Here is a 16,762-nt window from a genome sequence, read left to right as displayed (position 1 = left end):
AAGTCCTTTATCCATCTGGAATCAATTTTTGTGAGTGGGGAAAGGTGTGGGTCCAGTTTCAGTCTTTTACATGTAGATATCCAGTTCTCCCAACACCATTTATTGAATAGGGAGTCTTTCCCCCAAAGTATGTTCTTGTTTGATTTATCGAAGATTAGGTGGTTGTAAGATGTTAGTTTCATTTCTTGGTTTTCTGTTCTATTCCAAGTGTCTATGTCTCTGTTTTTGTGCCAGTACCATGCTGTCTTGACCACTATGGCTTTGTAGTACAGACTAAGAGCTTAGATAAAGACCAACAACTTAGTCACAGAGCACTAGTTAATATCCTCTGTCAGAAAGGAAATAGCAGAGGGTATTAACTAGTGCTATGAAATCTTGCTGCTTGAGAGGAAGGACTGGCTGGTTTATCAAATCTTCCTTTGTTATGGGGCATCACACCTCTTCCACTTAGGCTCTGAGCCTGTTTAGCTCCTGTAAATCCCCTGACTCCTGACGGTGCTGGACTCAGTGACCTCCCTCTCCCATGTTTCTGTACTGAGCTGACCTTTCTGTACGTGCCCCGACTCCAGGCTGCCTGCCTGAGCTGAGATGGTCCAGGTCAGCAACAACACTCTGTGAACTGAAACCCTTTTCTGGCAGGAAGCAGAAATCAAACGGAAGTTTCTTAACAGAAGTTAGAAACAGAGACCAGGGTATGGGAGCATGTGGCAACATGTTAGGACCTGGAGACAGGTGACCAGCCACACATCGGCATTGAGGGCACTGCCTGTGAAATGGCAGAAAATTAAGACACCTGGCTAGCAGGGTGGCATCGTCAGCCCAGCTGCCTTTCAGGTTTAATCTTTTTCCTCTGTTTAAGACGATTTCAGTGTCATTCTTGAATGTCTTCTTCACTTCTTTATCCATACTTACAATATAAGGAGACGGAGCTGTCTTGTGTGAGCTAGGAAATACAAAAGGGCCATCTTGAAAGTGCGCCAGATGGGAGCTTCTGATGACTTCTTGTTACTGTCGCCATCTGTCGTACTTAGCATGGAATGTGAGTTTCTTGGCAAATATCTTTCTAATTCTGAACTATCTTTCACCCCCTTCTAGAGATAGTCACTCACTGCAGTGGCTTTTTAAAACAGTGTTCTTTACCAAGGCAGTGTTCTGAATGTTTTAAAATGGATGAATCTGGAATGTTTTAGTACAACACATGTTATGTATCTCAGAGCAAAAATATTTCTTTATTGTTAATAACATTTCTCTTTCTAAAATAAAAATATTTTATTGGATTCTTATCATTTTAAGGTATGCTTACTTCAAGCAAAATAAAGCAAAATAGATACCTATTTGCAAATCGCAGTAAGCTCTGTGACTAAGTTGTTGGTCTTTATCTAAGCTCTTATTTCTACATGATGTTTGCCTTTTCATTACACTGTGAAATTAGAGTAATTTGAGTACTTCTGTTCTTCTGAAAAATATAACTAATGCTAAAAATCTTCTGAGTAAGAAAGAAGATTTTTGAGAAGGGAAACAATTTAGTTCAGGCCTAACAGCTGTGATTCCTATTTATTAAGTAGAATGCCTACAACTAAATGTTCAGATATCCAAAAAATAGTATGAATTTCGAAGGCAAGAATTGCAGTGTATTTTCTAAATTAAAGTGTATCTCTAATGTCTTACTGGTTTTTGTATTTCCAGTATCTGCTATAATGATGTCACTCAATGAATGTTTAATGCACTCATTCTGCATGGTAATTGTATTTCAGAATAATAGGTAAATTTTGTAATTTTTGTTTTTAAAAATTTTTCATTTAAATTTATAGAATATTTTTAAAAGGCTTGAAATTTTAGTGAACTAAAAATTTAGTATGTTTTTTATTTGTAGTCAGACATTAAACAAAACCTCTCCACATCAGTATAATATTTAAAACAGCATGGTCTTACTGCACAGAATCAACAAATAAGTAAGTGGAATACATTTGTTAACCACTACAAAATGCTCATGTGTTATATATTATGGCTTAATAAGTTACCCATAATAATAAATTGGTCTCCAAAACATTGACTAGCTATTTGTAAACCAAAACAGAACAACAACCCCCCAAACCAAACAACAATAAATCCTTTCTCACCCTGACAGAAAAATGGAATATTAAAGAAGGAGGAGGAAGAAAAATCAAATTATATGTGTATAATTTATAAACTTATTTCCTGGGAGAAGATATTATAAAAGAGACTACCAAAGATCGATACAGTTAACTAAAACATTTTTGAACCCAAAATTTCACTAATAAGAAGTAAAAACAAGGAAATACATTTTAAAAATATTTGAAACACTTTTAACATATAAAAATCTAATACAGATAAATTATTTAAACTCCATACATAAAAAAATGCGCAAAGTACGTAGCCAATTTATGGAAATAAAATAGCTAATAAAATTATAGGAGACCCAATCTTGCTATTTGATGTTTGTAAGTAAAACTACAATTAACAACGATTTCACTGTCAAATCGTCTGAATTCTTTTTTTTTTTTTTTTTTTTTTTTTTTTTTATTGTTGGGGATTCATTGAGGGTACAATAAGCCAGTTACACTGCGTCTGAATTCTTGAAGGAACCACACTACCTACAACTGTCCAGGGTTTTGTAAAACTAGCACTGTCAGGCTCGGCGCCTGTGGCTCGAGCAGCTAAGGCACCAGCCACATACACCTGAGCTGGCGGGTTCAAATCCAGCCTGGGCCTGCCAAACAACAATGATGGCTGCAACCAAAAAATAGCTGGGCGTTGTGGTGGGGGCCTGTAGTCCCAGCTACTTGGGAGGCGGAGGCAGGAGAATTGCTTGAGCCCAGGAGTTGGAGGTTGCTGTGAGTTGTGATGCCACGGCACTCTACCAAGGGTGACAGTGGCTTGAGGCTCTGTCTCAAATAAATAAATAAATTAAATTAAATTAGCACTGTCATATAATGTCAGGAGGATAAATGCTGTGTTCTTCAGTTGTTAAGCTGTATCTGCAGTGTTCAACCATTCATATCCGTGAATCAGTCATTCTCTGTGTCCAGAAATTTATCCTAAAAAAATAACCATAACATCACCTAAACATGTATACTACATAGGTCACTGCAAAAATTGTTGCTGGGAGGGCTTCATTTATTTCTGTCCGTGCAGATTTTATATTTCTTGATTTTTGTGTATCTCGAAAATGTCATGATAATGGATGAGATTATCAGCCATCATCTCTGGGTGAGACTACAGTCGATTTACTTTGTTTCTTTGCATTTCTGGACCCCCTAGCTTTCCACAATAAGCATGTATTCGTTTTTAAATCTATATAAGATATAAAAACAGACCAAATGGTCTTCAATGAATGCTTCAGTTAAATTTCATGTGTAACGAATGTTATATTCTCTATTTATACAAACAGAAGATTTTTAAATAAACTTGCACATATTTTAACCATATCACAGCATCTTAAATAGGAGCATTAAACTAGCAAAACTATATGAGCATTGTTCCGGTAATGTGTTAAAATAAAATAAATGTTAATAAAATTATTTACCTCCCTTGTGATAAATAACAGCCTGTGTAATGAAAAAAATGTTGTTTCTTCTCAGTCTCAGATACCATTAAAACATAAAAACCTGCCTGACTACATAAACCCATTCTAAACATCACATATTACATTTAACTAAGTCTACCTGGGGCTTTCTTTTATAAAGAACAAGAGCTCTCTATTTATTTGTTTATCTAACCCTGTCTATTTACAATAGAATAATTGTAAATATTCATTATTGGGAAAAAATAAAAGGAAATAAAAGGTCAATGTATAAAGCTTATTAGTTCTTTACGTTGCACAAGACACATGCAGTATTAATATTAGTCTCTATGAAAATTTCATAAGTAAATTCATAGTATTATATGTTTACTGAAAATAATGAGAATAGAAGGACTTCAGGGCTGGGTGTGGTGGCTCACACCTGTAATCCTAGCACTCTGGAAGGCTGAGGCAGGTGGATTACTGAGCCAGCATTTCCAGACCAGCCTGAGCAAGAGTGAGACCCCGTCTCTAAAAATAGCCAGGTGTGGTGGGGTGCTATAGTTCCAGCTAGTTGTGAGGCTGAGGCAAGACAATCACTTAAGCTTAAGAATTTGAGGTTGCCGTGAGCTGTGACACCACAGCACTCTACCCAGGGTGACAAAGTAAAACACTATCTCCAAAGAAAAGAAAAAAATTCAACCTATGTTTATACGAATTGCTAATTTATCAAGAGTTACACTCTTCAGCTTGGACAGTGTAAACTCACATAGGCTTCCTTTGATTTGAGACAGTAACGGTAATCAGTGCAAACAGATCATGAGATTAAAATTATGTTCGGATGGATTCCTCTTTTTTTTCAACTTTTCCAAATATCCTACTATGCCTTTATTGTCAGTAGAAGGCACATTAAGTTATTTACAGTCGGTTTTTCTCTTTCACCACATTCCAATCAGTAGCAAATCCTGTTATTTCTACTCAAAATATATCTTAAAACTGACTTTTTAAAAAACTATTTTAGACAACAGTAATTCATGTCTCGCTGGTCTGGAGGCTGCAAGTCTAAGATCCAGGTCCCCGGGGAGGTCAGGTTCTGGTGTGGGCCTTCTTCCAGGTCACATCCTGCCGACTTCTTCTTGTAGCCTCCCTTGCTGGAGAGAGATCTGGTTGCTCTTTAAAAAGCAGCTTTATTGGAGCGTAATTTAGTTCCCATGACATTCACTCATTTTAGGCATAAATGTATAGAGCTGTGCAGACCAACACCAACATCTGCCTTTAGGGCATTTCCATCACCCCCAAAAGTTTCTTCCTGTCCCTTCACAGTCTGACTTCCACTGGCTCTGATGAGAATCCAGCTGTTAGGCAAACTGATTCTCCTTTGTACATGATGAGTCCTTTCTTAAAACTGTCTTAATTTATTAGTAACTCTGCATCAGAAACTGAGGAATGTTGCAAAAGCTTCTTCACCAAGCTCCTGCGTCTGCTCTTCCTTACCTCTAATACCTTCAGAGCACTAAAATTATATTTTTATAATTATAGATAAGATGTGTATCTGCTCATGTCATTTCACTGCTGAAGACTGTGCGTGTCTTGTTATACTGCTAATAAACTCTGGTTTCTGGGTGGCGCCTGTGGCTCAAAGGAGTAGGGTGCTGGCCCCCTATGCCAGAGGTGGCAGGTTCAAACCCAGCTCCGGTCACAAAAAAAAAAAAAAAAAAAAAAAAACTCTGGTTTCTGACCACTGTCTATAACATCGCCCCAGAGCATGTTCTAATCTCAGAATGTGCACGCTTCCCCTTGCCTGCTGTGCTGCCCCCACTGGTCTTTTGATTTTTGTTCCTTCCAGATTTTTCCAACTGGTGGCTCTTCCTTACTGTTCTTGCCACAGCTCTTCCCGTTTCATTCACTTGTGCCTTTGTAATTCTATTTAAAGTTACTTCCCCAGAGAGACAGTCCTTGATTCTGCCGGACTCCGCCAGTCCCTCTCCTTGGTTTTCCTCTCCCTTCACCCACTTGATTTTGACCACACCAGTAATGATTTACACATTTGAGAGAAGTAGAGAGAAGCCACTCTACTTGCCCCCATCCACAGTCCTGTAACAGGAACAGTCTGCAGGCAGATAAATCCTAGTATGGTGCAAATGTGGTAAACACAGATGTGGAAAAATTAAAGGCTCCTGGACATCACTGGAGGATGCATAGCACAAATAATGTTCACCTGGATTCTAAACCAGTTATTCAAGCTCCCCCAGACTGTACAGTTAGTGAGCAGTGGCTTATGAGACACCGGAGACCAGCAGTCCACACTCTTTTTGGTACCAGGGACCAGTTTCTCAGGAGACAGGTTTTTTTGTTTGTTTGTTTTTTGCAGTTTTTGGCCGGGGCTGAGTTTGAACCCGCCACCTCTGGTATATGGGGCCAGCGCCCTACTCCTTTGAGCCACAGGCGCCACGCACATGGGAGACAGTTTTTTCCTCAACTGGGGTGGGAGGGGAATGGGACAGGAGGCAGAGTTCAGACAGAGCTGCTGTGTTTCCCTGTTCTTAAAAGGTCATGGATAGATATGGCCCAGGGCTTGGAGGATGCAGCCTTAGAAGGTAGGAGGGAAAGTGTAAAATTGCAATAAAAATTATGTACATCGAGAGGAATTTAATTAACATGAAATCATTTTAGTGTATTGGCACTGATACATATTTAGGTTTTTTTCAATTCAAAAAGCTGTTTTAATGACTGTTCTTTTCTTCATGGTAATAAAACATTTTCCAGGGGAATACTGAATAAAGCTTTTGTGAAATACACTTTATTGCTTTCTACCAATGACCCTGAAGTACTGCATAATTTACACTTCAGTGGTTGCACTGCTCAGACGTGACAGCAACTGCATTGTGTTTGCTGATAAAAAGTGCACAAGTGGTTTTGTGCTCATTTAGCCTCGAGGAGGAAATCATTGACTTAACATTTTGACGCTAAAACCAAGGCCTACACAGTGGATTCTTGGTATATTTATTATTATTGCAAAGTTCAATGTGTTTAAATAATATTTCTTAAGAGATATGTTTTTAGCTCCTTATAAGTATTATCTAAATTACCATAACAATTGATTAAAAAGCTATCCTGGGATGTGATGGTATTTTTTTAAGTGCTGCCTTCACTTTGTTATATAAATGTTATCTGCTGTTCCCTTGGAAACAGGAGCATACCCAAGAGATGTTACAATGCTCTTGTGGATAGTTTTCTTCATTTTTCTCTTCACAAAGAAATTATTTTTATTCTTCAATTGTTAATTAAATCCTCAAAACTTTTACTTTATGATATATTATTAGACTGTTGGCCAACTCTTAGGTTGGAAGATAACTTTTTTTTTTTGGTATGTATAGCTCATAAGTATTATGACAATGGACCACTGACATGCCAATGAAATTTTAGGAGCTCATTCCCCCTTTCCTTCCAGTCTTCAGATTTTCCTTCCAGTCTTTTATCTGCTTCTGCTATTTCAAGAATACCTGAAAGACACAAATTCTATAACAGACACTTGTGGAAAAAATGCAAATCTCTCATCTAAGAAACTGACTGTGTCTAAACTAAATACGTTTAGTGTATTATCCTGTAGGTTTGGTAAATCCCCACAGATCTCAAGCACTGGAATGGACATTCTAATTATATTACCTCACTGATCTACCTGCCAAGGGCAAATGTCACTCCAGAAGTTGTCTTTTTTGATTTTTTAAGGGGTTAGAAAATGGAATCAACGATATGTGAGCTATAATTTAGAATTTAGAATGGGAGTGGAGTGAGGAGGGGAAATCGAACCTGGTTAAAGACCTGGTCAAGAAATCAGAGCCATGGACAGAAGACTGACAGAAGTGGGTGGCACCCAGGAATCTAACGTAGGGTACAAGAACCCATTCATGGTGGTGAGATAGAGTACAATTTGGTCATTACTCTCAGCATTAAGGATTGGATCAAATGGTAGGTCTTCTTTAGTTCTTTGAAGAATCTTTATATTGTTTTCCATAGAGGTTGTACTAATTTTTTATACTACCTACCATGCATAAACATTACTTTCTTTCTAAACAATTTACATTAACAAAGATGTACAGCCAATCCAAGTCATCATCAATTCATGAGCAGATTAATAAAGTGTGGCATATGTATACTATGGAATAATACTCTGTCTGGAAGAAGGATAACAAAAGGCCTTTTGTAACAATTCAGATGGAAACCAGTATCCTATGTGAGGTTTCTAAAGAATGAAAAGACAAATACCACACATACTTGCTTTAAATTGGAACTAAAAGTGAGCACACATGTACACAGTGAAGTAAAACTCAGTGGAAATTAAGCAAGGGGTGGGAGGAATAGATGAAACTCTACCTAATGGGTATAATGAACAGTATCTTGGTGATGCACACTCACAGCTCTGATTCAGGCATGAAAAAATTAACACATGTCACCTAAAACATTTGTACCTCCATAATATTTTGAAATTTAAAGAAGAGAATTGGGTGTGTAGATGATTGTTATTCATTGATTTAAGTTTGTGTTGATTGAGTGCCTATTACATGCTTTAACATGCTTTCCATTCTTTAAGATGGAAATAGAACAGTGAATAAAATAGATCTAATTCTCATGGATTCTAAAAGTACACCTACTATTTTATCCAACAATCCCACTACTGAGTATCTAACATGTATGCTACTTCTCTGTGTAGATGTATGCTACTCAAAGAAAAATAAGTCATTATATTAAAAAGACACCTGTACCCAAATCTCTATCATAGCACAGTTCACACTGGTAGGATATTATCAAATGCTTTTTCTTCATCTGTTGAGATGATCATATAGTTTTTGTTTTTACTTCTGCTTATTTGGTGAATTGTGTTTATTGATTTGCATCTATTGAACCATCCTTGCTTCCCTGGGATGAAACACACATGATTGTAGCAGATTATCTTTCTGCTGTGCTGTTGAATTCAGTTTGCTAGCATTTTGTTGAGGACTTTTGCATTTATGTCCTTATGGGATATTGGTCTGTAGTTTTCCTTTTTCATTGTGTCCCTCCTGGGTTTAGTATCAAACTGACACTATCTTTGTAGCATGAGACAGGAAGGGTTCTCTCCTCAGTATTATGAAACAGTTTGTTATTTGTGAGTCTGGTAGAATTCAGCTATGAATCCATGTGGACTAGAGCTTTTCTTTTTAGAAGTTTTATTATTACTGTTGTAATCTTGCTACTCACTGCTGGTCTAGTCAGACTTCCTGTTACTTCCTGATTCAGGTTAAGAGACTGTGTACGCCAAAATTTATCCATTTATTGTAGTTTTCCTAGTTTGTGTGCATACAGGTTTTCATAGTGGTCACAGATGATATTTTATTTTTGTGCTATCAGTTGTAATAAATCTTTTTTTTTATTTCTTAATGAGCTTATTTGAGTCCTTTCTCTTCTATTTCTGATTAATCTTGGTAGTGGGCTATAAATTTTCTTGATCTTTTCAAAGGACCAACTCTTAGTTTCATTAATCCTTTGTATATTTTCTCTGCTTCCCATTTCATTCATTCTGCTCTGAGTTTTGTTATTTCCTTCCTTCTTCTAACTTTGGGTTTGGTTTGTTCTTTTATAGTTCCTTGAAGTGTGACATTAAGGTGTTAATTTGTGATCTTTCTGTCTTTTTGATATATGAATTTGGAACTATGAACTTTCCCTTTATCCCTGCAAATCCATAGATTTTTGCCTAAATTAAGGAATTATTGCATATTAAAAGGATCTCTGAATTATTGGTATAATTAGTGAACCAGGCTCTTTGCAGGCTTTTAGCCAAACATAGCCCCAGGGTATCACTACTATCTGTACTAGACACCTCTGTACTTTTGCCAGAGATATTTGCCAGTGTTGATAGAGAAAAACTTAATGACTGTAAGTTGATGGAGACAAATAAAATGACCCTTCTATCTTGCTTGCAAGATTGTTTTTCTCATTTTTGACTCTGTGTGTATAAATGATGGGTCAGCCGGTGTTACATGCGATAGCTGCCTGTGACGAGAGTCTGGGACTGTGAGGTTTTCATGTCTTCCTTTGGGATGGGAGGGTTTACGATGTGAGAAATCATCACAATATGATGTAGGGAAGGTCTTCCAAAGACTTAAGTAAACAGAATGAGAGTTATTTTATGTAGTGGTATAAAATACGCCTCTTTTTCTATTATTAATTGTATAATTATTATTGGTAACTATCATGATGTGTTCATTCTCAGCAGCTAAAATCTGAAGCAGAATCCACATCTCCCTAGGGAGGGCAGATCATCCTGAATGATATTGCTATACATTCAATTGTCAATGTTTTTCTTTATTTTTTAGCTGATTTCATATATGAGCTTAATACAACATCATTATTTTGAACTTATGACACAGCTCATCAAGTTCATGCACCAAAGTAGGAAAGGTATAGCTCACCATTCCACACCTTGGCTTGCGTTGCTGGCATTGGGAATCTTCTCTTCCCTGAGCAGATTATTCACAGGAGGATTTCTAAGCTACATGTCCATTTTATGAGACAGCGTTTATCTCTTTATCATATCTTTGTCTGGAGTGCATGCATACATTTAACAGAGCACAGGTAAGCAGCAGTACATCACAATAGACCGAGAATCCTCCAGTAAATGAAAGAACTGTTATCCTCCTCTTCTCTCTGTGGAGTTCTCTTTCTCCTTCAGGTTACCCTGTTTATTTTACATTATTGCTGCATCATGTAACACAATGACTAAATGAAAATACCCATGTTAACTTGCACATGAATATTGATGTAACTTATTTTATTTATTCTTCTTTATCTTATAGACCAAATATACAGTCATGTACTACATATGACATTTTGGTCAATACTGAAGCTACCTAAGTGACTGTGATTTCAAATGATCAAAATACCATATTTTCACTGTATCTTTTCTGTGTTTGAACAATTACTTACCATTGTGTTCCAGGTATCAACTATATTTTTGGTACGGTAATGCACTGTGCAGGTTTGTAGCCTAGGAGCAATAGGCTATACCATATAGCCTAGGTGCATCTCTCAAACTGTATCCCCATTATTAAATGATACATGATTGTATTATAATTTCAGATATTTCTCTTATACCAGATTTCTTTGTGTACTCCATGGCTCAGGTGAATTTCATTTTATTTATTTATTTATTTATTTTTGTAGAGACAGAGTCTCACTTTATGCCCCTTGGTAGAATGCCGTGGCCTCACACAGCTCACAGCAACCTCCAACTTCTGGGCTTAAGCGATTCTCTTGCCTCAGCCTCCCGAGTAGCTGGGACTATAGGTGCCTGCCACAACGCCCGGCTATTTTTTGGTTGCAGTTTGGCTGGGGCCAGGATTGAACCCGCCACCCTTGGTATATGGGGCCGGTGCCTTACCGACTGAGCCACAGGTGCCGCCCAGGTGAATTTCATTTTAAAATCTGCTTCGGAAAGGGGGAGTCTGTGAGGGTCTTGAGCAGGGAAAATGTATATGAATATCTGACCACCGACCTGGGTTCAAAAGATGTTTTGGGAGAAATCTAAAATAAGAAGGCCAGCTAGGAGGATGTTTTATATTGTCTAAGACAGAAGTGGATGACAGTAGCAGCGCCTGTGGCCCAGTGGGTAGGGTGCCGGCCCCATATACTGAGGATACCGGGTTTGGCCCTGGCCAAACTACAACAAAAAAATAGCTGGGCATTGTGGTGGGTACCTGTAGTCCCAGGTAGTTGGGAGGCTGAGGCAAGAGAATCGCCTAAGCCCAGGAGTTGGAGGTTGCTGTGAGCTGTGACATCACAGCACTCTACCGAGGGCAGCAAAGTGAAACTATGTGTCTAAAAAAAAAAAAAAGAAGAAGAAGAAGAAAAAGTGGATGGCAGGAAGGCAGCAGGATGCTGTGATTGAATGGATCTCAATACTCAGTACTTGGTGAATGATTGGAAGTGATTACTAAGGAGATAGGGTGAGGAATGACTTTCTGGTTCCCTGTGAAAGTACCGGCTTTTGATGAACAAAGGATGAATTCTTACATGCTTTATGATTCCTGGTTACCTTTTCAGAAAAAGTAAAAGTCAGCTCTAATGTTATCCTTTCCTGATACCATGCAGTATTTGTACCAGCGTTTTCATTCATTCCACAAACCTGCCCCTGGAACCTGGATCTGCTGTAGGCAATATTCCCCGTCTATCAGATAAGCTTATTCTCAGGTAGATGCTCAGTTCTTAAAAATAACGATTTTCTCAGAATGGAAAGTACTTTTCATCCCAAGATTTTTTTTTTAAAGGACTGTGTTCCTAATACATGAAAATGTCAGTGACTTGGGTTGTGTGTTCTGTTTACTTCCTGACCAATGCATGTCTTGCTTTTAGCTGGGATGACAGCAGTTCCGTGAGCAGTGGCCTCAGTGACACCCTGGACAACATCAGCACTGATGACCTGCAAACCACATCCTCCGTCAGCTCTTATTCCAACATCACCGTCCCTTCCAGAAAGAGCACTCAGGTGAGAACCACCTTCTTTGTTTTTCCAGTGTTTTTGCCACTTTCCTGCCCAAAATTATTTTCTGTTAGATTGAGGTATAGCACGAACCCTAAATCCACAATAATTGCATAAAGTGAATAAGGCAGAGCTAACAAGCACTCCCTTTGCCCATCAAAGACCCCAGAGTATCTTTAGCCTAGTCCAGGGGTCCTCAAACTATGGCCCGCGGGCCACATGCGGCCCGCCAAGGACATTGATCCCGCCCTCCGGGTGCTTTTGCCTCCACTGCCTGTCCTGCTACAGTGCGCATGTGTGGAATGTGCGCCGCACTCTCCGACTCCCCTCCTCTCTGTCTCTCAACTCCTCTCAGTCTCCAGACTAACTGGTGCACACTTGCATCACTTGTTATGACTAGCAGTGACAAATACGGAACCAGACATTGACCATCTCATTAGCCAAAACAGGCCCATAGTTCCCATTAAAATACTGGTAAATTTGTTGATTTAACTTTAGTTGTTCTTCATTTTAAATATTGTATTTGTTCCCCTTTTTTTTAATTCAAAATAAGATATGTGCAATGTACATAAGAATTTGTTCATAGTATTTTTTTTTTAAACTATAGTCCAGCCCTCCAACGGTCTGAGGGACAGTGAACTGGCCCCCTGTTTAAAAAGTTTGAGGACCCCTGCCCTAGTCTTTCCTAAAGCTACAACCTTCAGGAGGTACAGGTTTATAGCTCAGCCTCCTTTGAATAATCAAAAACAGCTTACATATATATGTTTTCTATTAATTATAATCTAACCCAGAATTATCTGTTTCCTTAACTCTGTTATCTTACATATTTATTTATAAATAGAACAGTTATTTTAAAAGTCTAATTTTGGATAGTTCCTAATTAATTTTATATTGATCTCTGAAATAAATTACCAGATCTCGTGCACATGGCAAATCAAGAATAGACATCACATAAGCAGCTCTTATGATGCCCTACTTTCCCTTGTTACATTTGACGTAGAAATTATCTTCATGTCCGGAGTATTTAATTGATATTTTTCTGAGCATGTTTTTTCTGATGTTCTCTAGTTTGTGCAAGTGAGAATTATGTGACTAAAATTAATAAAATTTGAGTAAAGATGTATAAAAATAGAAGAAAATTTTGGGATTCTTTTGAAATATAAATTAGTGCTGCATTTAAACTTATCTGAAAGTATACTTCAGCATCTTAATTCACATGTTATTGATTTTTATGCATAGTGTTTTTTCCATATTATTTTTCTTTATAGCTGAAGACAGATTCAGAGAAACGTTCCACGACAGATGAGACCTGGGATAACAGCGAGGAGCTAAAAAAAACAGAAGAGGACATTGACAGCCATGGGGATGCAGGTGGCAAGTGGAAAAACATCCCTTCTGGACTTCCTGAAGACCCTGAGAAGGCAGGCCAGAAAGCGTCCCTGTCTGTTTCCCAGACAGGTTCCTGGAGGAGAGGCATGTCTGCCCAGGGAGCAGCATCGTCTAGGCAGAAAGCTGGAGCAAGTGCACTCAAGACGCCAGGTAGGCTTGGTGTTTAGCAGCTATTATTAATCGTTTTGAATAGTTTTTCCCTTTAATTTTTCATTTCATTAATAGTAACTTTTTGTAAAAAAATAAGATTCTTTTTTATATAGTTAAATCATTTTTCTATGTAAGTTTCACATACTTTATCCTATACGCCGGGTAAATTCAATAATCTATGCATTCTCTAATGCCCTTGTGCTTGGGTCTGCTGGGGCCCTTACTTTGCTAGTCATTTCTGGTCATGTGGAAATAAAATGAGGCTGTTAATTAAAACCTGGGATTTCTTTCCTTGTAACTTTTTGAATGAAAGTTTGGAATCTCTATGCTGAGAATGCCATTGTGACTGTAAACTCTGGGTGACAAAAGCAGTCATGCTAATTGATTGGGTTGGAATGCTAGAGTTTTGAAAGTTTGTGAATTAAGAGTTTGTGAAAGAAAAGAGTAACAGAATTCTGCCAAATTGTACCCTCTTATCTTGAAGACTCTTCCCTCATTTTTAAAAAAATGCCGAATTATAAATAGTGGCAGGTGAAATGCTGGTCTTAACAGTATGTTCCAAATATAATTAACCCAAAGATAATCAAATGAATTAATTTTCTAGTATTTAGCCTAATAAGACTAAATCCTACCCTTATAAAGGAAAAGAGTAGCAAGATTTAAGACTTTAACAAATAGTAAAAATGTGTGTTTTCATTTTATCTCTTAGATCTCTCCTTGCGTTTGTGCTGACAGCTACATTTTTGTTGCTAGGTAGTCAATCCTCTCAGTATATTACAGTTTCGATCTAAAAGATTAAAAATGGAGGGAATAAAGTAATATGGCTATAAAGAACTATTTACATTTTACACATTGTCCTGAGAAGTTTTACGATGTCAACATCTACAGGACATATGTTTCTGTATCTCTCATTAATTAGGGAAAACTGATGATGCCAAAGCCTCTGAGAAAGGGAAAACGCCCCTGAAAGGATCCTCTCTGCAAAGGTCTCCTTCAGATGCAGGGAAAAGCAGTGGAGATGAAGGGAAAAAGCCTCCCTCTGGCATTGGGCGATCACCTGCCACCAGCTCTTTTGGGTTCAAGAAGCCGAGTGGAGTAGGGTCATCTACTATGATCACCAGCAGCGGGGCCACCATCACCAGCGGTTCAGCCACACTGGGAAAAATCCCCAAATCTGCTGCCATTGGTGGCAAGTCAAACGCAGGGAGAAAAACCAGTCTGGACGGTTCCCAGAATCAGGATGACGTGGTGCTGCATGTTAGCTCCAAGACCACCCTACAGTACCGCAGCTTGCCCCGCCCTTCCAAGTCCAGCGCCAGTGGCATTCCCGGCCGAGGTGGCCACAGGTCCAGCACCAGCAGTATTGATTCCAACGTCAGCAGCAAGTCAGCTGGTGCCACCACCTCGAAACTGAGAGAACCCACCAAGATTGGGTCAGGGCGCTCGAGTCCTGTCACCGTGAATCAGACAGACAAGGAGAAGGAGAAGGTGGCGGTGTCAGATTCAGAGAGTGTTTCTTTGTCAGGTTCCCCCAAATCCAGCCCCACCTCTGCCAGCGCCTGTGGGGCACAAGGGCTCAGACAGCCAGGATCCAAGTATCCAGATATTGCATCACCTACATTCCGCAGGTAAGGCCGAGTAAAAGGATGCTGGAAAACATGAAAGGGTGTGTGTTACATACACGCCATATAGACACATGTTTGCTTACACATCTGATATATAGTCTAAAGTACATGTATACCAGACTTTTTTAGACTGCAGGGAGTTCTAAGAAGCTCAACCCCTAAAGAGCTAGTAAAGAAAATGGTGCTTGTTTTAAGAAATGGTCAGATTTCCTGCTTTCACTCTCCTTGTGTGTGTATATGGACACATACAAACACCAGAAGCAGAAGGCAATACCTAGTTATAGTGATAAAGTGAGATAAGAGCTTTAACTTTCATTCCTGCTTCCTACAATCACAAAACAAAATGTGTCATTACGGCTGTTGGCCTTCATTTCCAGTTTCACCTCACTGGCTCTCAATGAGTTGATGTGGGATCATGAAACTAGGTGAAGTTGTGTTCCTTGTAAACAACTAGACAGGAACATTGGGCAGATGTACATAGTACCATATCTTGACATATTGCAGAAAATCAAGGTGTAATATCATCGACAGAGTTTGAAAATGTTTGGATGTTTTGTACAGTTTAACGACAAAACAGTGGGCTAAGTTATCTAATTCCGCTTCAGTTTTGTTTGTTATGACTCTGGTAAGCAGCCTGATTTGATTTCTGCACAGGAATTGTTTTTGGTATTAAATATGTAAAGTTTTACTCTGTTTTTAAATGCTAATATGTTTTTAAGTGGTAGGAAAATATAGATAAGAATTTGGGACAAACAAGCTAAACCTCTCTGGGTCTGTTTCCTCATCTGTAGGATTTGTAGTCCATTACATGGTAAAATTTTTAATCTTTGTTTTTATTCTGTTGACTAAACCAAGAACTTTGATATCGTGGAAATAAAAAGGATCTTGAAACTTTTACATTCAAGCAATCTCAGGTACTGTGATTGCTTAAAAAACCTATGAGAGTATGTTCCTCAGTAAAAATGTTAATGCTGAAGAATGGTCTTTTTGAGATGTTGATTCTCTTTGGAATGAAGAGTGTGGCTTGTAGAGAGTAGATTTCTGTTGCTTAAATAAAAGCCAAGAGTGCCCTCCTGTGGCCCATTACCTATGAAACAATTTCTCATATTCGTCATAAAATATTTCACTCTAGGAAACACGGATTTCATTGTAACTTAATTAGTAATCATTGTGCCATTACTTCATATCATTTTATTCCATATTTACATAAATTTAATTATCTCATCTGCTTCATTTACAAAACTAAAATGTTTTCTGAATTAAACTCCAAAATTTAACAATACCAGCTATATTTAAAACCACAAAATCGTATTTGAACAGTACTGGCAACTGACATGGAACACGTTGACCTGTCCTGGGTAAAACACAGGCGCGCAGACCTGTCCCCGACAAAGCCACTATTGTCTCCATCCACCTTTTCCGGACAGTTCCTCAGGCCACCAGCTTTTCCACATAATTTCCTAAACCTCACCTTAAGCATTCCTTTTAAATAAACTGTTTAAAAATAAAAGAGAAAGCGGGCGGTGGGGGAGATCCATTTACTTGTCTCTCGAATGCGTA

At 38.4% G+C, this 16,762-nt stretch overlaps 1 protein-coding gene across 5 annotated transcripts in view; it reads left to right on the top strand.

Annotated features, from left to right (window-relative positions):
* The window catches only part of NAV3 (neuron navigator 3), an 862,702-nt gene that overhangs the window by 755,464 nt on the left and 90,476 nt on the right, over positions 1-16,762 (top strand). For all 5 annotated transcript variants that reach the window (XM_053585283.1, XM_053585282.1, XM_053585281.1 and 2 more), the window contains 3 exons: positions 11,912-12,044; positions 13,307-13,577; positions 14,497-15,205. In XM_053585283.1, the coding sequence (XP_053441258.1) occupies positions 11,912-12,044; positions 13,307-13,577; positions 14,497-15,205 (1,113 nt within the window). The remainder of the gene's footprint in view (positions 1-11,911; positions 12,045-13,306; positions 13,578-14,496; positions 15,206-16,762) is intronic.

Source organism: Nycticebus coucang, chromosome 3, assembly GCF_027406575.1.
Source record: "Nycticebus coucang isolate mNycCou1 chromosome 3, mNycCou1.pri, whole genome shotgun sequence".
In the NCBI taxonomy this organism is placed as follows: domain Eukaryota; kingdom Metazoa; phylum Chordata; class Mammalia; order Primates; family Lorisidae; genus Nycticebus; species Nycticebus coucang.
Note: the sequence above shows the minus strand (reverse complement) of the source record. Positions and strands in the feature narration are given on the sequence as shown.